Genomic DNA, 24,273 nt, shown 5'->3' with positions numbered 1-24,273 from the left:
TTTTTATTTCGAAGATTTCGGGACATCATTCTGTTTTATTTCTTGCTTGGAAGTTTTCAAGTCTTCTCTATTTTATTCCTTGCTGGAAAGGTTTCAAGTCTTCTCTATTTTATTTCTTGCTAGAAAGGTTTCAAGTCCCTTTTCTTTTTCGTTTCTTGCTTCGAAGTTTCCAAGTCTTTTCTGTATTTTAATTCTTGCACCGAAGTTTTCAAGACTCTTCGTCATTTTATTTCGTCTAATATATTTTTGGTGGTCTCAATTTTTCCAAAGTTGCGTTTCGAATAAAGATAGATTTCATTCCTTGTCTTTCAATTTTCTGTCTTTAACTGCATTTGTGTGTTTCAGGTTTTAAATTTATGTAAGTAATTTTTAATATTTCTCATTTGTCTTAATCATTTTTGTCTGTTTCAGGTTTTAGTTTTGTGTAAGTAATTTTTAATATTTCTAATTTGTCTTAATTGCTTTTCTCTGTTTCAGGTTTTAAATTTATGTAAGTAATTTTTAATATTTCTCATTTGTCTTAATCATTTTTGTATGTTTCAGGTTTTATTCTTCTGTAAGTAATTTTTAATATTTCTAATTTGTCTTAATCATTTTTGTCTGTTTCAGGTTTTAGTTTTGTGTAAGTAATTTTTAATATTTCTAATTTGTCTTAATTGCTTTTGTCTGTTTCAGGTTTTAAATTTATGTAAGTAATTTTTAATATTTCTCATTTGTCTTAATCATTTTTGTATGTTTCAGGTTTTATTCTTCTGTAAGTAATTTTTAATATTTCTAATTTGTCTTAATCATTTTTGTATGTTTCAGGTTTTATTTTCATGTAAGTAATTTTTAATACTTCTAATTTGTCTTAATCATTTTTGTATGTTTCAGGTTTTATTTTCATGTAAGTAATTTTTAATATTTCTAATTTGTCTTAATTGCTTTTGTCTGTTTCAGGTTTTAAATTTATGTAAGTAATTTTTAATATTTCTCATTTGTCTTAATCATTTTTGTATGTTTCAGGTTTTATTCTTCTGTAAGTAATTTTTAATATTTCTAATTTGTCTTAATCATTTTTGTCTGTTTCAGGTTTTAGTTTTGTGTAAGTAATTTTTAATATTTCTAATTTGTCTTAATTGCTTTTGTCTGTTTCAGGTTTTAAATTTATGTAAGTAATTTTTAATATTTCTCATTTGTCTTAATCATTTTTGTATGTTTCAGGTTTTATTCTTCTGTAAGTAATTTTTAATATTTCTAATTTGTCTTAATCATTTTTGTCTGTTTCAGGTTTTAGTTTTGTGTAAGTAATTTTTAATATTTCTAATTTGTCTTAATTGCTTTTGTCTGTTTCAGGTTTTAAATTTATGTAAGTAATTTTTAATATTTCTCATTTGTCTTAATCATTTTTGTATGTTTCAGGTTTTATTCTTCTGTAAGTAATTTTTAATATTTCTAATTTGTCTTAATCATTTTTGTATGTTTCAGGTTTTATTTTCATGTAAGTAATTTTTAATACTTCTAATTTGTCTTAATCATTTTTGTATGTTTCAGGTTTTATTTTCATGTAAGTAATTTTTAATATTTCTAATTTGTCTTAATTGCTTTTGTCTGTTTCAGGTTTTAAATTTATGTAAGTAATTTTTAATATTTCTCATTTGTCTTAATCATTTTTGTATGTTTCAGGTTTTATTCTTCTGTAAGTAATTTTTAATATTTCTAATTTGTCTTAATCATTTTTGTATGTTTCAGGTTTTATTTTCATGTAAGTAATTTTTAATACTTCTAATTTGTCTTAATCATTTTTGTATGTTTCAGGTTTTATTTTCATGTAAGTAATTTTTAATATTTCTAATTTGTCTTAATCGTTTTTGTATGTTTCAGGTTTTATTCTTATGTAAGTAATTTTTAATATTTCTAATTTGTCTTAATCATTTTTGTATGTTTCAGGTTTTATTTTCATGTAAGTAATTTTTAATACTTCTAATTTGTCTTAATCATTTTTGTATGTTTCAGGTTTTATTTTCATGTAAGTAATTTTTAATATTTCTAATTTGTCTTAATCATTTTTGTCTGTTTCAGGTTTAAATTTTGTGTAAGTAATTTTTGATATTTTATATTTGTCTTAATCACATTCTTGTATGTTTCAGGTTTTAATTTTGTGTAAGTAGTTTTTAATGATTCATATTTGTATTAATCATTTTTGTATGTTTCAGGTTTTAATTTTGTGTAAGTAATTTTTAATATTTCATTTTTGCCTTAATTGCTTTTGTCTATTTCAGGTTTTAATTTTATGTAAGTAATTTTTAATATTTCATTTTTGTCTTAATTGCTTTTGTCTGTTACAGGTTTTAATTTTATGTAAGTAATTTTTAATATTTCATTTTTGTCTTAATTGCTTTTGTCTGTTACAGGTTTTATTTTTATGTAAGTAATTTTTAATGGTACATATTCTTAATTACTTTGCTATGTTTCAGGTTTTAATTTCAAGTAAGTTATTTATTGTTTCATATTTTTCGTAATCATTTTTGTATGTTTCAGGTTTTCATTTTAACGATCCATAGTTGTCTTAATTTTATTCAGATGTTTTAGGTTTTTATCTTAATAATTCATGTTTGTCTTAATTTCGTTCAAATGTTTCAGGTTCTTATTTTAATGATTCAAGTTTATCTTAATTTCTTGCAGATATTTTAGGATTTTATTTTAATTAAGTAATTCGAATATTTCTTAAGTATACTGTATACTTTATACGCGTATTTTTATCGAGTCGACTCGAATTTTATTTCTCTTTTATTCCGACGATGTTAATATGCATTTGAATGTTAGCATGAATTATGCATGTCCAAACATTTTAATGTTACTAATCTTGCATTCGCTTCTCCCTCTCCTCCTTTCATTCCTACACCTAATTATTCTATAGGTGGTGAATGGGTCATCATTGAAGACTTCCTTCGTGGGATTTCATCAACCAGTGCGCTAATTCTAAGTTAATTTTAAGTTAATTTTAAGTTGCGTCTATTGTAAAACATTGTAGTATGAGTGAGTGCATGTGTGAATGGCGTATACGCGAAGATTGAAGACATCGATCATCGAGGGATCATCGAGGAATCATCGAGGGATGCGTGCGATAGTTTTAAGTTAATTGTATGCGTGCGTTAGTTTTAAGTAAAGTGTGCTTGTGGGCAGGGCGGGTGGGTCCCTGTAAGTGCCTCTTATTCTAACTTGCACTCTTGCATCTTCTGAATTCTCAAGCTTTGTACGCGTTAGATTGTAGTATACTCGGTTATTTTTTGTCAATCGTTCCGAACCCAAGTGGATCATTGGGGGTTCATAGCGCAGTGAACACGCGGCCGAGGTGAGCTGCAAGTGCTGGTGTAGCGCCAGGGACACATCTCTGCGGGGCCGATCGATTGATGGCTCATCTCGATCTGCCGCCTCACGGCAGGGGTCTCCTCTCTGCGGTCAGACTTGCTTCAAACGCAAGCGGCGGGGAAATGGGAGACCCTCCGCGGATGTGTCACTCGTTCTTGCCAGTATTTTCGGTTCATCTCGGTCTCGTGGTTCACGTAAGACACTATGGACTACCCTTTGACCCATGGAAGGCGAGGTTCACTTGGCGAAAAATACTGAATCCCTTTTTTGACAGAAAGTTCTTCTAACTTTCTTTTCTTTCAGTAGAAAGTTCTTCTAACTTTCTTTGCTTTCAATAGAAAGTTCTTCTAACTTTCTTCCCTTTGCTTTTGGAATTCGTCATAGATTATTCGAGTGCAATCTTAGAATAAGAGGTACCATGCGGCGTTTAGAATAAGTTAAGCGTATGTGTGTGGGGCCCCTTGCGATTAGTATTAAGTTAATGTATGTGTGTGCGTGTGATACAAGTTCTTTACTGGATTGTGGTAAAGAACTTGTATGTGCGAACCTAAGAGCTAAGTAGAGTCAGAACTCATTTATCCTTCCGATAAATGAGGTTGCAATTGGAGGGTGGAAGGGATTTGGAGTTAGGGTGGGTCACTATCGTAGCCACCTCCACGTGGTGTGACCCGGTAATCGGTATAGTTTTCTAAAGATTTTTCAGTCTTTAGAAAACTATACCGAGCTGAGGGCTACGGTTTTATTTTGCGACTTTATTTAAAATATTTGACTCCTTCGCCTAATTTTCTATGTTAATAAACTTTTCTCTGTTAATAAATTTTTCTCTGTTTCAGAATTTAATTTTTGATAAGTTATGTTCAGTGCATTAGTTTTATTCTAATTCCGAGCTGTGGGAGGTTGGGTGGGCTCGGGCGCAGGTTTTTCGTCACATGTGGCGAAAAACCTGCGCAAAGTGCCTTTTGTTCTAACTTGCACTTATCTTTACAAATATTCTTTAACTTGTTAGATATTAGATTGTAGTAATAGCCATTTTCATTATCAATTGCTCGAAACTTAAACGAAAGTTCTTCCAACTTTCTTCTTTACTCCTTTTCTCTACAAAGTTTTAAATTATACAAGTGCAATTTTAGAACAAAAGGCACATTTAGGGCTTAATCGTTTTTGTATGTTTCAGGTTTTTATTTTATGCAAGTACTTTATTTATTCATATGTGTCTCAATTGTATTTGTATGTTTCAGGGTTCTATTTTAACGAGTCCTGTTTGTTTTAATTTTATTGAGACGTCTCAGGTTTTTGTGTTAATAATTCGTGTTTGCCTTAATTTCATTCAGATATTTCAGGTTTTTATTTTAACTAGATAATCTTGTATTTTCTTTTCTGTTTCCTTTCTTCATTCTCACACCTATTTATTTTACAGGTAATGAATAGTTCATCATTGAAGACATCGATCATCGTGGGATCATCGTGGGATCATCGTGGGATCATCGTGGGATCATCGAGGGATTCGTGCGCTAGTTTTAAGTTACTTTTATGCGTGCGTTAGTTCTAAGTTATGTGTGCTCGTGGGTAGGGCGGGTGGGTCCTTGTAAGTACCTCTCATTCCAACTTGCACTCATTTTCACAATTCTCAAACTTTGTACGCGTTAGCTTGTAGTATCCCACTTATTTTTTGTCAATCGTTCTGCGCCCAAGTGGATCATTGGGGGTTCATAGCGCTGTGAACACGCGGTAGAGGTGAGCTGCAAGTGCCGGTGTAGAGCGAGTGATATTCTTTGCCCGGCGGGGCGGATCGGGGTTGGCACCTCTCATACTCTGATGTGCCTCCCCGACCCGCCGCCATTCTGCCAAGGGGCATCACGGTCTGGGTATCCTCTCTGTAGTAAGACGCGAGAGCGCTGGGGGAAATGGGAACCCTCCGCCAACTGGGGTGTATCACTCGTTCTTGCCAAAGGTATCTTCGGTTCATCTTTGCCGTCGTGGTTCACGTAAGCCACTATGGGCTACCCTTTGACCCATGGAAAGCAAGGTTCACTTGGCGAAAAATAATGGTCCCCTTTTTTCACGGAAAGTTCTTCTAACTTTCTTAGCTTCTTTGCGAAAGTTCTTCTAACTTTCTTATCTTCTTTGCGAAAGTTCTTCTAACTTTCTTTTCTTCCCCTTTGCTTTTTTGCTTCGTCATAGATTATTCGAGTGCAATCTTAGAATGAGAGGTACCGTGCGGCGTTTAGAATAAGTTAAGCGTGCGTGTGTGGGATCCCTTGCGATTAGTATTAAGTTAATGTACGTGTGTGTGTGATACAAGTTCTTTACTGGATTGTGGTAAAGAACTTGTATATGCGAGCCTATGAGCTATGTAGAGTTAGAACTCATTTATCCTTCTGATAAATGAGGTTGCATTTGGAGGGAGGAAGGGATTTGGAGTTAGGGTGGGTCACTATCGTAGCCACCTCCACGTGGTGTGACCCGGTAATCGGTATAGTTTTCTAAAGATTTTTCAGTCTTTAGAAAACTATACCGAGCTGAGGGCTACGGTTTTATTTCGCGACTTTATTTGAAATATTTGACTCCTTCGCCTAATTTTCTATGTTAATAAATTTTTCTCTGTTTCAGAATTTAATTTTTGATAAGTTATGTTCAGTGCATTAGTTTTATTCTAATTCCGAGCTGTGGGAGGTTGGGTGGGCTCGGGCGCAGGTTTTTCGTCGCGATATGTGACGAAAAGCTTGCGCAAATTGTAAGTGCCTTTTGTTCTAACTTGCACTCATTTTGACGTCAATTTTTTAACTTGTTAGATATTAGTTTGTAGTAGTAGCCTATCATTTTTATTAACAGTTGCTTTACACTTAAAAGAAAGTTCTTCCAAGTTTCTTGTTTTGCTCTTTTCTTTACTTACTTTTACATTATACGAGTGCAATTTTAGAACAAAAGGCACATTTAGGGCTTTAATTTTATGTAAGTAATTTTCAATGTTTCATATTTGTCTTAATCATTTTTGTATATTTCAGGTTTTAATTTTATGTAAGCAATTTATTTATTCACGTGTCTTCATTGTATTAATTTATTGTATTAATTAATTCCGTTCAGATGTTTCAGGTTCTGATTTTAATTAAGTAATTGAATATTTCTCAAGTATATTGTATATTTTACAGGCGTATTTTTATTGAGTCGACATGAATTGTGGATGTCTCAACATTATAATGTTACTAATATTGCATTTGTTTCACCGTTTCCTCTTTTTATTGTTACGACTAATTATTCTGTAGGTAATGAATAGATCATCATTGAAGACATCCATCGAGGGATCATCGAGGGATGCGTGCGTTAGTTTTAAGTTATTTTTATGCGTGCGTTAGTCTTAAGTTATTTTTATGCGTGCGTTAGTTTTAAGTTAAGTGTACTTGTGAGCGGGGCAGGTGAGTCCCTGTAAGTGCCTCCCATTCTAACTTGCACTCTTCTTGCATCTTCTCAATTCTCAAGCTTTGTACGCGTTAGATTGTAGTATACTCGGTTATTTTTTGTCAATCGTTCCGAACCCAAGTGGATCATTGGGGGTTCATAGCGCAGTGAACACGCGGCCGAGGTGAGCTGCAAGTGCTGGTGTAGCGCCAGGGACACATCTCTGCGGGGCCGATCGATTGATGGCTCATCTCGATCTGCCGCCTCACGGCAGGGGTCTCCTCTCTGTGGTAAGACTTGCTTCACACGCAAGCGGCGGGGAAATGGGAGACCCTCCGCGGATGTGTCACTCGTTCTTGCCAGTATTTTCGGTTCATCTCGGTCTCGTGGTTCACGTAAGACACTGTGGACTACCCTTTGACCCATGGAAGGCGAGGTTCACTTGGCGAAAAATACTGATCCCCTTTTTTGACAGAAAGTTCTTCTAACTTTCTTTTCTTTTAGTAGAATGTTTTTCTAACATTCTTTGCTTTTAATAGAAAGTTCTTCTAACTTTCTTCCCCTTGCTTTTTGAGTTCGTCATAGATTATTTGAGTGCAATCTTAGAATGAGAGGTACGCGTGCGGCATTTCGAATAAGTATGTTAATAAGAGTGTGAGCGTGGAAACCTATGAACGTATTAAATTTTACGATGTAAAGCGTGTGTGTGTGCGATACAAGTTCTTTGCTATACTATGGTAAAGAACTTGTATATTTTTGTGAGTTTACAAGCTAAGTAGAATCAAAACTCACTTATTGAATAGTACATCAATCATCGAGGGATCATCGTGGGATCATCGAGGGATGCGTGCGCTAGTTTTAAGTTAATTGTAAGCGTGCGTCAGTTTTAAGTTAATGTATGTGTGTGTGTGATACAAGTTCTTTACTGGATTGTGGTAAAGAATTTGTATATGCGAACCTATGAGCTAAGTAGAGTCAGAACTCATTCATCCTTTTGATGAATGAGGTTGCAATTGGAGGGTGGTAGGGATTTGGAGTTAGGGTGGGTCACTATCGTAGCAACCTCCACGTGGTGTGACCTGGTAATCGGTATCGTTTTTTAAACATTTTTATCGAAATGAACTTTAGAAAACGATACCGAGCTAATAGCTACGAATTAAATTATAATTTTATTTGTCCCACATATTCTTTTACGAAAATGTTAGGAGGAAGTAAATATTACAAGTTCCACACTTATTCAAGTCTAGTAGTTTTACAAATCTTATAATAATTTGGAATATATTTGTAAATTATTTTCTGTACATTACTAATATTATCTTTTCAGGTATTTTAATTAATTTTACGGCGTGGGAAAGTTGGAAAGGAAAAGAAAATAAAATAACTTATAAGAAAATGAAAAACTTTATTTCATATGAAATTACAGATGAATGTGTTACAAAGATATGAGAAAATATTCATTACAAATAAATTATTGATGAATATGCAGATTTAAACTATCCTTTTTTGACCGCCATTCTTCTACACCGTGCACATGCGCGCCCTCCAGTATTTTGTGTTCTCTGTCTCTCTCTAAGAGGTAAGTTTCCTTGTCTAGTGTCGCTTCTTGTAATTTCTACTCTTTGGTATTCCGTAGGTGGTGTGCTGGTTTGTCGATTCAAATGGTATCATAGTCGATATCAAAGCAATCTACTGTTACCTTAAAATGTGTTAGACTGCTGCAGCGCAAATTGTTTCATACTTTTGTACGAAGATAGAGCAGATTGCGCCTGTTCTCCATGATACATCGAGAACAAAGGCATGCGTGGCCTTATATCTGTTTCTGTAGTCATTGGCTGTATCATACAATGTGTGTCTAATAATTTCGTTGTAAAGAAATGGAAATATTATATTTCCCGATGATAAAAGTATGTGTAAATATAAAGAGTATGAAACGTAAACGATTTCGGAAGTCATCTATATAGACAAAAGATACGATTGTAAATAACTCTGTCAATTTTTACTCAATACTTTTATTCGAATCTGTTACTATTTAATATTTTATTTCTCTAAAATTCATGGAATACCTACATTTTATTGAGTGTTAGAATAATGTATTGATTATTTGCAGAATGGCATAATGTGTTGCATGTATTGACGATTTAGTCACCCTTTTACAAAAAAGAAAATATGTGATTATTTTGGCTTAAATCCTTGTGTCACATTTAAAGGGACCTCAGGCAATCAATATGTATTGTCAATATAACTGGACATGTGAAGAAAAATATTAACATGTGATCAATATTTAAATATTGGCAACAGAGTTCAGTGTAAGATTAAAAACTGTAGTATCGGAAAGCTTAAAACATTCGAATAATATTCCAGTAATGAAAAACTAAAGAGTTGAGTCAAGATTATAGCGAAAGCATTTTTCAATGAATCATTATTCCTGATAACTGGTTTTATAAGATTCTATAGCTTTTGAAGACATCTGTTGGTGATATAGCCATATTTTTGTAGTGACATCATTGTCAATAAATATTGAACATATGAGACTAATGCAGTTTGTTAAAAAATATTAACAGTATTGATAATATATAATGATCACATGTGGTTCCTTTAATTTCTTCAGTGTGTATTTAAAAACTATATTATTGATTTCTATATTTTTTTTATTTCAGCAAAAATGTCAGAATTGATAGACAATTCTACAGAAAAAATTGATATAATTCTTCCTAGGCAAGGCTTCCTATACCAGGAAGAAAATTTAGATTATATACTTTGCAAACCCAAGTTGATTCCATTGAAATCAGTTACCTTGGAAAAACTAGAGAAAATGCAAAAGGATGCTGAATTAAAAATCAGAGAAACTGCAGAAGAACAGAATAAAATGAATGATACTGAGTAGATCATAAAAACTACTTGGAAAACTTATAACAGTGGAGTTATGATATAAGAAAGTTAAATACTGTTACCAAACCAGAATGATTCCAGGAGCATTCGTCACAGAGATTGTAGTAGCTTTTTGTCTTGCTGCTACCTTATTGTATAAATATGGAAATATTTTTCGACATCATATCATTGTTACAATTTCTGTGCTTATAGCATGGTATTTTTCATTGCTGATTATATTTATATTACCTTTAGATGTTTCATCAGTAAGTAATAAAAATATAGATTTAAAGTAATGTATAAAAATAATTTATCTTAAATTAATTATAAAAATAATTTATCTTAAATTATCTTAAATTAATTTTATGCATTTTTTTACAGACTGTTTTTAGACAGTGTGTTGAGCAGAATATTCATAATACTACAGAAGCAAACCTTGATAGTACAACAGTAGCACCATTTCACACTTGTAAAGAACCTTGGCCTAACGTTCCAGAAAATATATTTCCAAATCTATGGAGAATTGTTTATTGGACTTCACAATGTTTGACATGGTTAATATTACCGCTTATGCAGTCTTACATAAAAGCAGGAGATTTTACTATCCAAGGAAAATTGAAATCTGCTTTGATTGATAATGCTATATATTATGGAAGTTACTTGTTTATATGTGGAATCCTTTTAATATACATAGCATTGAAACCTGGCTTAGATCTTGATGGGTAAATATTTTTTGTTAGTACATTAAATGCAGTAAAAAAATATTCTCATTATATAGTTTTTTATTTAATATACATAAATGTTTGTATGTCCTTTAGTCAAAAACTAAAAGCTATAGCATCATCTGCATCAAATACATGGGGTCTGTTTTTGCTAGTATTGTTACTTGGATATGCACTTGTAGAAGTTCCTCGTGGATTATGGAATGCTAGTAAACCTGGGTATACTTTAAATTATAGCTATTTTAAGGTTGCTAAATTAAGTTTAGATAAATGTGAAGCAGAGGAGACAGTAGATGATATACTTGAGGTAATAAGACATTTTATATAATCTATATTTTATAAGACCTTAATATTTCTTTCTATATTATTTAAATTATTGTTTAGTCTTTACAAGCAGCTACAGTATCTATTGGTCCAGGCCATCCTTTCCATTGTAATTTAGAAACAATTTTCCAAAAGATTCCTGCAGAATTAAAAGATAGAATGAATAGAAGGCAGTTACCTGATGACACACCAACCGATACACCATCAGAAAAATCTTTAATTCGTTTGCATAGACAGGTCTGTCATTGATTAGAAATATACATATCTAATGAATAAATGTATATTTGAATTAAAAAATTTTGTTTTTCAGACCATAAAAGCACTACAAACTTTGCAGCGTATAGAAACTCAGTGGGGTATTTTAGTTAACAAAATAATTGATTTGGAAGATATAGCAAAGAATCAAATAAGTCATGACAGAAGATTCAAGTCAACTTTTCCTCCGTATCGTTCGTTTCCACTTAGGTTCATATACAATCCAGTTGTTGGTAAGGTTTATATGTATACAAACATAAAAGTTTATTAAGCTTTATTTAGTTCCTAACAATTTTTTAACATTTTTAGAGTGGTATTGGAAATGTATTATAAAGAGTTATGTTCAAAAAGTAGCAGCTATTTGTGCTGGTTGCCTTTCAATAGCTGTAGTATGGTCAGAAGTAACATTTTTCAATAAATCTCCAGTATTGTCGTTGTTTGCCCAGTTTCTGAATCTAGCTAGAGAAAATTATGATTATTTTACAATTGAGGTCAGTAAGTATAATTTAAAATTGATATTAACAAACATTATTGTTAAAGAATAAGCTTTTTTTGAAGAATAAAATATTATTTTCAGTTGCTATCAACGCTAATAATTGCATATCTCTGTTACTGTGCTTATTCAACCGTTTTAAAAATTCGTGTGCTGAATTTATATTATTTAGCACCACACCATCAGACTAACGAGTACAGCTTAATATTTAGTGGTATGATGTTGTGTCGTCTTACACCACCTATGTGCTTAAATTTTTTGGGTCTCATACACATGGATTCACATATTATAAAAACTCACATATTAGAAACCCACTATACTCAGGTAAATATCCTAACAGTAAATAAGTTCTGTTTACAATTAATTTAATATACACAACTTATTCTATGACTTATTTATTCAGGTTATGGGTCACATGGATGTTATCTCCATTATATCTGATGGATTTAATGTATATTTTCCAATGGCTATTTTAGCATTTTGTTTAGCAACATATTTTAGCCTAGGAAGTAGATTGCTTTCTATGTTGGGTTTCCAACAGTTTCTTGATGATGATGAATTTACAACAGATATTGTTGAAGAAGGTCGAGAATTAATAAAACGAGGTATATAATTAAACATTATAACAGATATATAATTTATCATTTGTATTTTACTATGATTTTTTATTTTTAGAGAGACGTAAACGACAAAGAGCAGAAGATTCAATGTGTAGAAGGCGTGAATTTCAAGAAAGATTCAGTAGTTCTACGAATTCATCTCGTTATAGAACGTCTCGACAAAGCACTGACACAGGTATACAATATATTGTTAAATTAATAATATCAATAATAAAAATTTCTATTTGCAATTCATAAATTAAATTATAGTGCGACCTCTGAAAAGGGACGAGTCGGTAGAATCTGCAAGAGCTGGATTGTTACGTGATTTTGATCCAGCGGAATATTACATTGGTATGACGTCTGGGGTTGATAGTTATGGTGCAAATAATTGTTACGATAGGGGTTATCAAACTGACGATTTTTACGAAGATCGTACGGACAATGCAAGAGCATTTATTACGAATACAAATCGTGTAGGACCTCCTCCGAGAGGATTGTTCGACGATATTTAAATGGGATAACGTTTTTGATTTCTGCTTTGTAACACATTATAAGTAAGGTATATTATATTTGTATTTAAAAAATACTTATAATCTATCTGCTCTTGGTACTCGATACAATTTTTCATACTAGGATCATCAATATAACTTAATTGCTATTTGAAAGAAAACTATCGTAAAGTTATACAAATATACTATTAATTACAATATGACTAGAAAAATGTGATTTAAAAAATCTCATCTTTTAATACTTCTAATTTTTTTTTACGAAATTTAATCAAACAAATAAATAGAAAGCTTTAGAATATTGATTTATTTCTAATGTACTTTTAATAAAGTTATAATTAATAAAAGAAAAGGAAACACAATAGTGAAAATAATTTTATTGAAATAATAGAATACATTAAATTGTATGCAGCATTTGATAAAATTTTTCACGTTATACGTAAATATGAAATATTAAGGAAATTTTAAATAGTTAAGTAAATTCGGAATTATTATTTGTTTCGATCTTCTTTGTAAGCACTGATGTGTTTTAAGTTCAACATTTCCTCTTGTATATTTTATTACATTTCTACAAGTACAAGCACAGGCAAATAAGTGTACTATTTAAAGTAGTATAACAAGACAGTAGAAAAAGAATGATTTTTTACATGCATGCTGTTGTATTGCACGTTATAAAACTGCAAGTGAATTATTAATGCGTTATATTCAAATTAATTAATTGCATTATCATATAGTCTTATATATAAACTAGTAATTATAGTTCTAATATTGACACATAGTATTGAATAGAAAATTACCCATTTGATAATTATATTCATATTGCGAAAGTAAGAAATAATTGAATTTTTGTTTAAACAATTCTAATAGTGAACGTAAAGATGTGTTTATATTTGTCATATAAATATTACATATTAAGTATTAATATTTCAATGGTTTTAATAACTGAATTTTAATTGATTCGATTGTAAATAGTAGATCAACATTTATATTACAGTTAGAGTCTCATTATAATATGGCTCTGAATGTGATCCTGTAACTAAATTCTAAATTAAAAAATTTGATAGTCGATAAATTTTAAATATTTCTTAATTTTTATACTTCCAGCGCTAGGAATCAGTAAATTTGAAAAATTTTAAATGAGCCATACAAATGTAAGCCATATTGCGAGACTGTACTGTGATTTTGTAAATTAGAATGAAATTTATTTATTGCTGTAAGTTATACGTATGTTTTATATAAATCTATTTATTTTATATTGTAAAATAGTTCAAAAGAGATAACAATAAGGTCGGTTTTCTCTGTTATACATAGTAAAATTGTGTATATTAATTTTATTGCAAATATTTCATACACAATATGAAAACGATTAACAAAATGTGTATCTAAAATGTGCGTGCAATATTAATAGTATCCGCTAACAAGTATTTAATGTATCAACAAGTAATAAAAATTCTTAATAACCTTGTATTATTGTTTAATTGCATTCTTTCATAATTTGTAAAACTTGCATATAAAGAATGTCACGTGTTAAGCTCTATATCAAAATTAAAAATTAGTATTTTCATCTTATATTAAATTCAATTTCTTTTTTGTACAGTTTTGTTTTATTGCATTTTTAATAAAATAGCGTAATTTTTTAATTTAAATAAACATATGCAAACATAAACAAGCAACAACAAATTGATAAACTTTTGTTAATTAATTTTTATACAAAGCAGCATGAAGAAGTAAATAATTTTACTTATAATAATTGTTAAATATATAGAAGTTAAAATTCAAGTTTAACGTGAAATTAAATTTTATATTTCAATCTCTTTGCTTAGTGCTAATAAATAATGTTTGTGTTTTAAACTTGACAAAGTAGATAACAGATTTTTTAAAAATATATATCAAGTGAAATATACTATATAAAATGTGATTGTTGCTAAAATAAAGAAAGAAAGAGTATAGGCAATCACTATTTTTACTATTTTCATGTGTTCTGATTGTGAAATGCGATTTTTCCCGTGCCTGTATCTAGAACTTCCTAATTCTGGCATCAGCAATAATGGTTCTAATAATAATAAACTAGACCTATTCGCTCTATGATCAGGAACTTCATCTTGTTTAAAACTATGTGATCTAAATATGTCATTACGATAATTCATCCAATTTTGCAAATCAGTATCATATCCAATATGTTTTATAGCATTCAGGATATTATTATGATCTATATGAAATACCATAGGTGCGATGCCTTGATTTGATATCCTTGTATAAAAATTGTTTGCACAACGGTGATACAATTCTGTGTTTACTGTTCCCTTTATATCGCTACTTATGAGAATATTTGGTTCAAGTGTTGTTTTCAAGTCAAAAACATCTTGCAGTGGACTATAAAAATAAAATATACTGGATGCATTAGTTTTTAGGCAATTGTAAACTAACAAGCAATGCTGAACATTATTGTATTGCGAAAATAAGCTATCGTCAAGTTTGTCATCTACTGAACAATATGCAAAACACAACGTATCATTTTGTTGCAATAAACGAACTTCTTTTGCGTGTAAAGATTTTTTTGCATATATTAATTGATCAGAGAATACTGGACTGTCTTCTAAATTCGCACACTGTTTGCAAATTTTATGACGCGGAAGAAAAAGTGTGTTTATCAAAGTTTTCGCAGTAGTAGGACTATACTTTTCATAATAATCCATAATATCACATTCGAGAGCATTGACTTCTTCGTAAACATGATCTACATTTGATGAGTATTTTGTAATTGTACTATTTTCCTCCATGATTTTTTTGGCAAGTATACTATCTTGGTTGGTTATATCAAGTTTGAATTTATCTGAAGGTTTACCTAAATATTTTAAGGATTCATTTCTGTATGCAAGTTGTTCCGAGTTTCTAAATTCACTATTTGATATTGTCGAGAACTCTGTTGCATCTGACATGGATTCAATTGTTTCTACAGTATTGATAACGGTAGGAGATACGTATTCGTGTCTGTTATCTACCCTGTTCTCATTTTCTTGTGATTCTTGGATTGGAAAACTGTCGTCGCTAGAAATTATTTCGACGCTTACAAATTTTGATGGTGGTGTGCTAGTTTTGTCTACGTGCCAAGTACCAAATGCGTGTGTCTCCGTGCGTTGAGTTTCTATTGGTGTGTCAAATACGTGCCATTTATTATCGTGATGGTTTATTCTGATACTACGTTCTTTCTCTAATCGCAAATGTTCTAGGTGTAACTGGCGGTGGTGAACACACGCAAAATTATATCAATTTATTCTTTCAGTTTCCTCGGTTCGTAATTCCCGTTTAATCTTCTGCAAATCGTAGAGAACCTGAAATGGATAGAAAATAAAATACTAAGTATTTATGTTGAATTACGTTTTAATGACCATAATGTGTACACAAACCTCTAATATAGAAGAGGCGCTCCAAGCTTGTGTACTGCAGCTATCCTTACAATATTCTCCATCTTTATTAGTAAGTTCAGGAAGACCTCTCCAATGATTTGTAGATGCTTCTATAAAATGTCGAGAAATAATAGTTTCGGTTGATTCAACTGTTCGACGTAATTCTTCTTTTCCTCCCACTAATGGAGCAAAATATAAACGAGCTCGAAGGAAGTATCCCATAGGCCAAACCCATTCCTGTAAAGTATTGTAAAGTATATGATTTTCATTGTATAGTTCTGTATATTAAAATACTTAATGTCCAAAAAATTACGTACAGGACCTTGATGATAATTCCATCCATGAGCCAATTTAGTATCTCCACTATCATTCGAGTTGTCATAGTACCCATTGTATGCCCAGTCAGCAGGATCTAATGTTTTCATTCCAAGTGGTCCCAACAAAATTTCTTCTACTTTTTTCAATGCTGTCCATGCATGTTTCGGATTAAATAATTCCGGTGCCTTTTGGAATCACGATGTTAGAATATATATTTAAAAAGTAACTTATAAAAATCAGATACTTACAACCACCATTGCAACTGGGAAATTAGGTCGTAATTGATAATCGGCCCATGCCTGCGTAGCTCCATGACTGTCTTTGAAAATTCCACGACGATGGATCAGTTCTGGTTTTAACTCTCCTTCCCTTGGCGTTTCATTAATGTAGAAATATTTTTCGAAATTTAAGGAAATTTTGTCTGCCCATTGTTTATAACTCCATGTTATAACAGATCCTAAAACAGGTATAAGCTGTTGATGCTGTTGAAAATAATAAAAAAATATATAATAAAATTGATCTTACCATCACGATTCTTTCTTTGTACACTACCATGAGGGAATAGATTTTGTTTATATAATTCAGCTAAAAAGCTAAGAATGCTTTTGCTAAGCCCTACAATTTCTACAGCTGAACCATCTCTTGGAGTAGCAGGTTTTCCTTTGTTACCAGCTTTTTCGGAAGATCCCATTTTATCCATCCATGTACCACAATTTGCTTCATTCCCTCCAAATACAAATCCAGTTTCTGGGTGCACTCCAATTTGATTATTAAAACCACGATCTGTCATATGTTCGTCAATTTGTCTTCCAGCATTTCTTTCTCTAAAGCAAAGTCCTTGAAAATGTACTGAAAGGGCCTCTTGGATAACATCATGTAGTGGTTGATCCTAAAAATTATGCAAGATATTTTTTTAAAGTATGAATTTTTTATGAAAAAGACAAATTAATTAAATTCTCAAGTAGGGAATTCTAGACTACAGTAATTTAATTATATACATACAACTTGTCCCGCAGGTAAAGCTGGAGAATCATCAGTTGGAAACAGTCTTGAAACTTTATCTGTTAAAATTTTCAATCCACTTGGCACTTCTTGAATGTAACATTGAATAGTATACAACCACCACCACAAAGCATCACGGCAATTGTATCTAATAAATGCCAACAAAAATTATAAAAGTAAATTTTAATTTTAAAAGTGTAAGAAGAAAAGTGCATATTATTTTTTACCTAGCATTCTTTCCTTTGTCAAGTAGATTAGGTATGAGACCGTGTCGTAAAGTGCCTGCATAGCTAAGAATAATAAATCTCGCTTCGGTATGTCTGCCTGTTAATATTAATAATCCTCTCAAAGCAATAAACGTGTCTCTGCCCCAATTTCTCATGTAACCGGTTGTGAAATGTGGTAAACCTGCTGATAATGTTGTGCATATTTGCTCATTTTCTCCATTATATTCCTTAATTTTTGGTTTCGGAAGATCCAAGTTAGGAGACAAATCTGGCAGCGGAGCTGATCTTACTATACCTCCCACTTGTATTGAAACTAGTGATAAAATCTTGATGAAAGTGGAACCATCCTTTACAAAACTGATAAATCATAATAAATTATTATATATCAATATAGAAAATATAAATGCAAGATTGGTATGGCATACCTTGACATCAGGCTATAACATTGCTCTAATAGAATCATATAAACATTTACAATTACAACGTCGAAATAACTAGGCACTAAGTAACGAGGTATCACTTTAAATGGCTCAGTAGCGTCTTCAAGCCATTCGCCTAGAGCTCTGGTTCCATCATCTTCTTTTAATCGTTGCCAAGTATAATCTATATAGATTATTTTTAATATAATACTTTATTACTAATTTGTTATATAAGATAAAACAATTAAAATATATTTACCTATTAACCAATTGCCCTGTCTAAGATTAGTACACATTGGGTGACCTAAGTCATTATTAGGACGAATATCTGCTAACAATGAAATGATTCCTAAAAATGAGAAAATATGTCTTGATTAAAATATAAGAACTTATACATATATGTATATACGAAGTATTGAAATGATTAATTTACCTTGTAGTCCTGCATAGACGAGAGGCCCATATCCAGGAATATCATATACACCAAATCTATTTGAAGTTTCATCGCGTTCTTCCTGGTCACATCTGTACAAAGCTTTGTTCAAATCCACTAAATCCATGCGTGAAGCAATAACTCGCAAATCTGAACTTTTTGGTGATGTAATTATTGAAATGGTATTATGAAGCTTTGCAAGGGCAGGTTTTATATTCGCATGAAGAGATACTCTAAAATTGATACATGTTAATATTTATACATATAACTTGATAAACAAATCGTAATAAAAATATAAAGAAACATTACCGAATAGCAACGATGGAACCTGGTTGAAAGTTTACAAAATTAAGCTGTGTTATTTTAGGATCTCCAGAATCAACTTTTTCCAAAATTTCTGAATCACAAATTTGTACGTGCTCTTTAAGATTTACAGCATATTCGGAAAGACCGTTTATATAATTTTCATTTTGCACGTACTTTTCAGGATAATGAAAAGGTGAAGTACCACTTCTAGAAGTAATTTGTCGGTAAAGCATCAATAAAATATACATATAACGAATAATGTATAAATATATCTAGTTATTTACTTTGCTCCTATATGAGATAAAGATGCTTCTAAAATAATTTCTTCCATCACACCTTCTACGCGCAATGGTTTTACATATCTTCTTAGATCAACAGCATTGGAATCTGGATGCTTAAAAGCTGTAAAAGCAACTAAAATTACACTATCATGACTGGTTGGAGAATGTCTTGTTACAGCTACTATGTCACTGTCCATTTGATCAACAAAAACCTACAAATGTAATAAATAATTAGTATTTTTATTACACGTAAGGTAACTACAGTATACCTGAGAAAATTTCTGCTGTCCAAGTGAGTAGTGTAAATCATTTAATGCCTTTTTTGCTGCAATTATGCCTGTCTTAGATCCCACGAATTTGGTACCATCTACCAAATCTTCATCATCTGTCCAGGAAGAATATTGTCTAGTTTCATCTACAACGTGAATCTGCAAGTAGTAACAGATAAGAATTAATTTAACTTTCTAAGAATCAACTTTATGAAAATATAATATATTAATATCTGATAAAATTTACATGATGAGGAACTAATTCATCGTAGCCACGATTGCTACCACTAGCACACGCTGCCATTGATACAAGCGCAGCGCTTGGTAGTAAATCAAAGACACTACGCTTTTCCACTGGACTAGGATTATCATGAGTTAAATCTAAAAAGAGCGCGTGTGCTATGCTTGGTACTAAAGGCCGTTTACGTGGTTGCAAAAATGCACCCACTGGTTCTCCTCCATACCGATAGACCAATCGGCCTTCTTCGTGACTATCCCATGCAGACATAGCTTCTACAATTAAAAATAAACAATCAAATATTTAACAAAAATATATATTTTTGTAATTAGAGATAAATTTATGTACCTCGAATTAAAGAAGTAATGCCAAGTCGATTAACAAATATATTGTCTTTTTGGTCAGAATTTGTAAATAATTCAGCTACAACATATAAATCTGGTCGAACTCGGCGAGCAGCATCAAGCATGTACTGAAAAATTATAGAGAATATTAAAACAAATTAAAAATTACAAATATTTCTATGTTTAAAAATTAAATATACTTCTGCAACTGGAATAGGAGTTGAATGACAATTATCTAAACGAACGCCATCAAAAATTTTGGCCATTTGTTCAACGTAAGTAGTCATATGTTGCCACAAGAAAGGACAATCATCTGGTTTATTTCCATATCTATAATGAAGACAATATATTATTTAGAATATACAATAACTTTTAATCGTTATAAAATTTTTTAAATAATTGTATTACCTTAATTTTACACTGTCACCCCAAGCAATAAGCTCTCTTCTTATATAGACATTAGAGTCAGGATCTGCAAAATTTTTCAAAGGATCACCATTCATTACCCACCCATTATGAGCCATAAGATAACATCCTGCATCTGAATACATTGTTGCTTCTCTTTCAGTTAATGTTTGAGGGGCTCCGTAATCAGTAAAGTATCTAAACATAATCATAGTTATAATGGTAGTGCAATATTGCATAAAACAAAATTAAATATGGCGCATTTATAGTACCTAGGAACAAGAGGATTTCTTTCACTTATTTCTTTAATTCTGGGTCCATCCGGTTGTACTCTAAAATATCTTATACCAGAAATTGTATTTTCAACTGCAGCATTCAAGTGATTTTGTATTTCATTGATGATTACATTGTTAAGCTCTTGTAATTTGTTTCTTAAATCTTCGGCACATCGTTTTAAACGCGTTTCTTCATCAAAACAATCAGCTCTAATAAAATATAATATTTAAAAGATTAAAATTTTTCTTGAATGATATTAAAGCCTGGCTAGTATATTTTAATTATAACTTACCTATATACGTTATATTTTTGTAAAGCAAGTTGCATATTTATCGTTGCTTTTAACCTTCGGAATTTGGGATCTTGTATTATACTTATATCATCTAGTATTGGTTCAACATTATCCTGGGGCATTTGATTTCGAGCTGAATTCAAAAACTCAGCAATAGTTTCATTGATATCTATTATATATAGTTCTTGTATTTTGACAAGTGGTAGAAAATATGTATGAAGTGCATGACGAATTGACTGAAAATGAAAATATAACAAATATTAAAGTATATCTTTACTTATCTAAATAATTTAAAGCAGTTACAGTACATTTAAATGTTCTTCAGTTTCAACTACTGTAGGAATACCCTTAAATTCCCATTCTCCAGCTGCCACTTGTACTGTTAATTCAAAAAGTGCTGCATCCAAAATATATGCAGGACGCAAATGAGGACTGTTTGAACAATTGTATGTACATTCGGGATGAGATACTAAGAAAGGACTTTCATTTGCTGTATGATTTAAAACAATATCACATATGCTTAGTACCTACAATTAACAATATTTGAAATATTAAGAAATATTGTAGTGATATAAATTCTGACTATATGAAATTATATTACTTACGTTCCATTCATTGCGCATTTTGTTAATGAGCCCTTTGATATCATCATGTGTAACTGGTTTATCATCATCATTAAAGGAAGCATTTAACTTCAATTGATCACTAAGACTATAAGATGATTTTGAATATCCCAGTTCCTAATATGAAGATTATACATTAAATATTATTTATATTTTTAATATAAAATATATTGAATTCATTACCTGGATTGGTGTAAAATGAATTAGATTATATCCAGAATTTCTAGCTACTAACAATTTATCTTCCCAAGTAGAAAAAGGTCCTAAACATTTTGCTAAAACAGTTTGGCACTGGATGCAATCTAAGGGTAGTTCTTCCCCATTTTCTCCTACTTTAAGTTCTGGATCCACTAATAGATATCCAGAAGCAACAGGTTTTATACCTTCAGAACTGAAAAATTTGATATGATTGAAATTATTAATTTAAATTTTGTCTATTTAAGTTTACTAATTTGATACTTACCTAGGATCCACAAGATAATAGTGAAATGAACCAGCTAGAGATAAACATATACTAGCTGTCTCATTTACCCATTCCAATTGATAGTATGAATGTCTTTCAAATTTTCTATGTTCTCCTATAGGATGATTTATAAAAAGATCAAGTGACTTCCCAAGAAGGGAAGCACCTAAACGAAACTCTACTTTCCATCCTGTTGAAAATTATTTTAACTTTAAAATTATGCAAAGTCATTTATATAATGATAATTAAACTGCAAAATAAACTGTACTAAATAAATTTAATTAGTAGAACTTATATACCTTTTTTCAATCTGTATAATATACCATCAAGGTGCTCTCCATTATTTAGAGTTAAGACTCTTATTTGATCAGAGTCTTGACTTTCAGTTGATGAAATGTGTTCTGTCATATTTTCAACCACTTCCTAAAAACACAAATAAGTTTTTTATAATATATTACCATAAAATGTTATGATGTTCCATAATTATCAATAACAGTCACAACTTGTTGGATAATGGATTCACACTGTTTCAAATTATTGTAAACACTTATGTTGAGTTTAAAAATATATCACAGTACATTAAATAACAGAAAACATATTTATGATAAATATGTAATGAATATACTGAAAGAATAAAGTTAAATAAAAACGAAACACTATGGATTGTTAAATTAATAGAAAATGTACAAACTGCATGTGTCTATAATACTTTTATGAGGTAAATTCTCTCTCTGGAGATTAGTACTTACACGCGAAAGGTGGTAAATGGATAAATACTTAGCCCACAAGTCCCTTAATATAAGTTATCAGCACAAAGCAGCTACTGAGCGTACAAGAAGCATGGTATTATATTACGAAGATATGCTTCATGAACATACATAAAACCTAGAGATATTCTCATTCTACATGCTTGGATTACCTCTTTGTAATAATATAGACATAGGACAGACTTTGTACCATATGACATCAATTGTATATTTATACTATTATTTTTCTAACTATTTATCTACTACTAAATTTAACTCTAACAAGAAGCACAGAGAATTTATTACTTTTAATAATTTAGCATTATATTAACATTGAAATATTAGCTTGGAATATAAAGGGATTTAGTTTATCAGGCTCAGAATCTTATTTCGCAAGATCTTTGGTATATTTGGTATTATAATTTACATGTATGTATTAATACATGATATTTTAAAAAATTAAAGAGTGTCCCAAATTGAATTGTTATAATTATACTAGCTAAATGTTACAAAAAGACATTACAAAACTATATTATCAATAGTAATTGAATAATCTTATCACTTATAACTAAAGATATAAATGTAAGAAATTATTCACATACATCATTGTACCTATACAAACTTACATAATAACAAAGATATTTTATATAGCAGCATTTATAAATATATTGAAGAATATTTCCAAACTTCCTTATTAAGGTCCTTGTTGCATTACAAAAAAAATTACTTATCGTGAGCATAGAACCCATTCTTAAATTAAATCATTAGGCTGAAATGATTTATTATTAAACGCAATAAAGTTTTCAGTCTTACGTTATCATACGAGATATCATTTGTACAATTTCTAGTTAAATAAAGGCCATTTTGTGCATTGCCTACAACAAATATAAAAAAGCTGTTTAAATATAAAACACTCCTGTTAATTAATTTTAATAAAAAACAGAAATTATTGCAAACAATAAAAATTACTAATTATTTTTTATATTAAAACAAGATGACATGTATATAATATTGTTTTATTTAACTTTTTAAAGTGCATAATACATATAGTTAAAAATACAAAGTATTGACACTTAAGAACTGTATCACTTGTTGACATTAATCACATTTTTGACAGTTCCATAATGGAATTGTTACAGAAGAGAATTTAAATTGAATTTACATGAACATACAATTTTAAATATTAAATGTAAATTAACAAGATTGTAAAAATTATAAACAAATACATTAAAAGCTGTTACGGCATAAGTACTATTAACAATTTAAATATTTAGCAATATAAAATTATCACGTATGTATACAATGGGTTAATAGAGGTAAATAAAATGACAATAAATGTACAATTGTCACATGCAATATAAAAGCAACATATTATTATGTTTTTCCGAAAATTTTATGTCACATTTATTTCATACCTGACTATTTTGCGAAATATTCAATTAAAAACTTACACTTTCGTTTAAAAAACAACAAGAAAAACAGCGTTAATCAGTTAACATAATATTGAACAAATTAAAATAATATAAAATAATATCTAATCCGTATCTTTGTAAAAAATAATGGAATTCACAATGTACATTATAATAAATTACGAACTACTTTTCGTTCGAATTTGACCTCTACCATACAAAGACAAACTTTGAAGGTCACGAAACAAAAGCAGAGTTCAAGTTAAAGGGACGAAAGAAGCAGACGACACAATACATG

General features: G+C 30.6%; 3 protein-coding genes across 7 annotated transcripts; 2 read left to right on the top strand and 1 right to left on the bottom strand.

Annotated features, from left to right (window-relative positions):
- The first annotated feature begins 8,136 nt into the window (after nucleotides 1-8,136).
- BBIP1 (BBSome interacting protein 1) lies at nucleotides 8,137-9,702 on the top strand. 5 transcript variants are annotated; one of them, XM_076530498.1, is made up of 4 exons: nucleotides 8,139-8,323; nucleotides 8,381-8,651; nucleotides 8,855-8,915; nucleotides 9,405-9,702. In XM_076530498.1, exon 4 carries the CDS (start codon nucleotides 9,410-9,412, stop codon nucleotides 9,629-9,631), a length of 222 nt encoding a protein of 73 aa, XP_076386613.1. In that variant the 5' UTR covers nucleotides 8,139-8,323; nucleotides 8,381-8,651; nucleotides 8,855-8,915; nucleotides 9,405-9,409; the 3' UTR covers nucleotides 9,632-9,702. The 5 variants fall into 5 exon arrangements, with proteins under 5 accessions (XP_012151375.1, XP_076386613.1, XP_012151373.1 ...); XM_012295983.2 differs by having other exon boundaries at nucleotides 8,381-8,723; XM_012295985.2 differs by lacking the exons at nucleotides 8,381-8,651; nucleotides 8,855-8,915 and having other exon boundaries at nucleotides 8,137-8,323.
- Nucleotides 9,559-13,982, top strand: LOC100881909 (LMBR1 domain-containing protein 2 homolog). The gene is made up of 10 exons (XM_003707806.3): nucleotides 9,559-9,881; nucleotides 9,997-10,337; nucleotides 10,434-10,644; nucleotides 10,722-10,898; nucleotides 10,972-11,149; nucleotides 11,226-11,407; nucleotides 11,494-11,733; nucleotides 11,813-12,014; nucleotides 12,085-12,204; nucleotides 12,279-13,982. The coding sequence occupies exons 1-10, from the start codon at nucleotides 9,708-9,710 to the stop codon at nucleotides 12,521-12,523; spliced, it is 2,070 nt and encodes a 689-aa protein (XP_003707854.1). The 5' UTR covers nucleotides 9,559-9,707; the 3' UTR covers nucleotides 12,524-13,982.
- A 315-nt stretch (nucleotides 13,983-14,297) lies between these two features.
- Nucleotides 14,298-24,168, bottom strand: LOC100880696 (glycogen debranching enzyme). The gene is made up of 26 exons (XM_012295978.2): nucleotides 23,982-24,168; nucleotides 23,169-23,441; nucleotides 22,120-22,243; nucleotides 21,821-22,010; nucleotides 21,541-21,748; nucleotides 21,340-21,474; nucleotides 21,043-21,261; nucleotides 20,735-20,970; nucleotides 20,439-20,651; nucleotides 20,170-20,364; nucleotides 19,962-20,091; nucleotides 19,766-19,889; nucleotides 19,427-19,692; nucleotides 19,180-19,338; nucleotides 18,914-19,122; nucleotides 18,633-18,836; nucleotides 18,324-18,556; nucleotides 18,150-18,239; nucleotides 17,897-18,074; nucleotides 17,472-17,828; nucleotides 17,245-17,392; nucleotides 16,768-17,131; nucleotides 16,491-16,699; nucleotides 16,242-16,427; nucleotides 15,925-16,161; nucleotides 14,298-15,849 (listed from the first exon to the last, which is right to left on the bottom strand). Exons 2-26 carry the CDS (start codon nucleotides 23,313-23,315, stop codon nucleotides 15,784-15,786), a joined length of 4,827 nt encoding a protein of 1,608 aa, XP_012151368.1. The 5' UTR covers nucleotides 23,316-23,441; nucleotides 23,982-24,168; the 3' UTR covers nucleotides 14,298-15,783.
- Nucleotides 24,169-24,273: the final 105 nt, after the last annotated feature.

The sequence above is a fragment of the Megachile rotundata genome, chromosome 1 (genome assembly GCF_050947335.1).
Source record: "Megachile rotundata isolate GNS110a chromosome 1, iyMegRotu1, whole genome shotgun sequence".
NCBI lineage: Eukaryota > Metazoa > Arthropoda > Insecta > Hymenoptera > Megachilidae > Megachile > Megachile rotundata.
The sequence above is the reverse complement of the archived record's forward strand: the minus strand, read 5'-3'. Positions and strand labels throughout refer to the sequence as shown.

Excerpts from the sequence above, each read along its gene's own strand:
- BBIP1 (XM_012295985.2), top strand. The coding sequence starts at position 9,410 with ATGTCAGAATTGATAGACAATTCTACAGAAAAAATTGATATAATTCTT.
- LOC100881909 (XM_003707806.3), top strand. The coding sequence starts at position 9,708 with ATGATTCCAGGAGCATTCGTCACAGAGATTGTAGTAGCTTTTTGTCTT. Across the intron at positions 12,015-12,084 it reads TCGAGAATTAATAAAACGAG|AGAGACGTAAACGACAAAGA; the intron begins GTATATAATTAA and ends TTTTATTTTTAG. Across the intron at positions 12,205-12,278 it reads TCGACAAAGCACTGACACAG|TGCGACCTCTGAAAAGGGAC; the intron begins GTATACAATATA and ends ATTAAATTATAG.
- LOC100880696 (XM_012295978.2), bottom strand. The coding sequence starts at position 23,315 with ATGGGTTCTATGCTCACGATAAGTAATTTTTTTTGTAATGCAACAAGG. Across the intron at positions 22,011-22,119 it reads ATTATACAGATTGAAAAAAG|GATGGAAAGTAGAGTTTCGT; the intron begins GTATATAAGTTC and ends AATTTTCAACAG. Across the intron at positions 15,850-15,924 it reads GCGCCTCTTCTATATTAGAG|GTTCTCTACGATTTGCAGAA; the intron begins GTTTGTGTACAC and ends TATCCATTTCAG.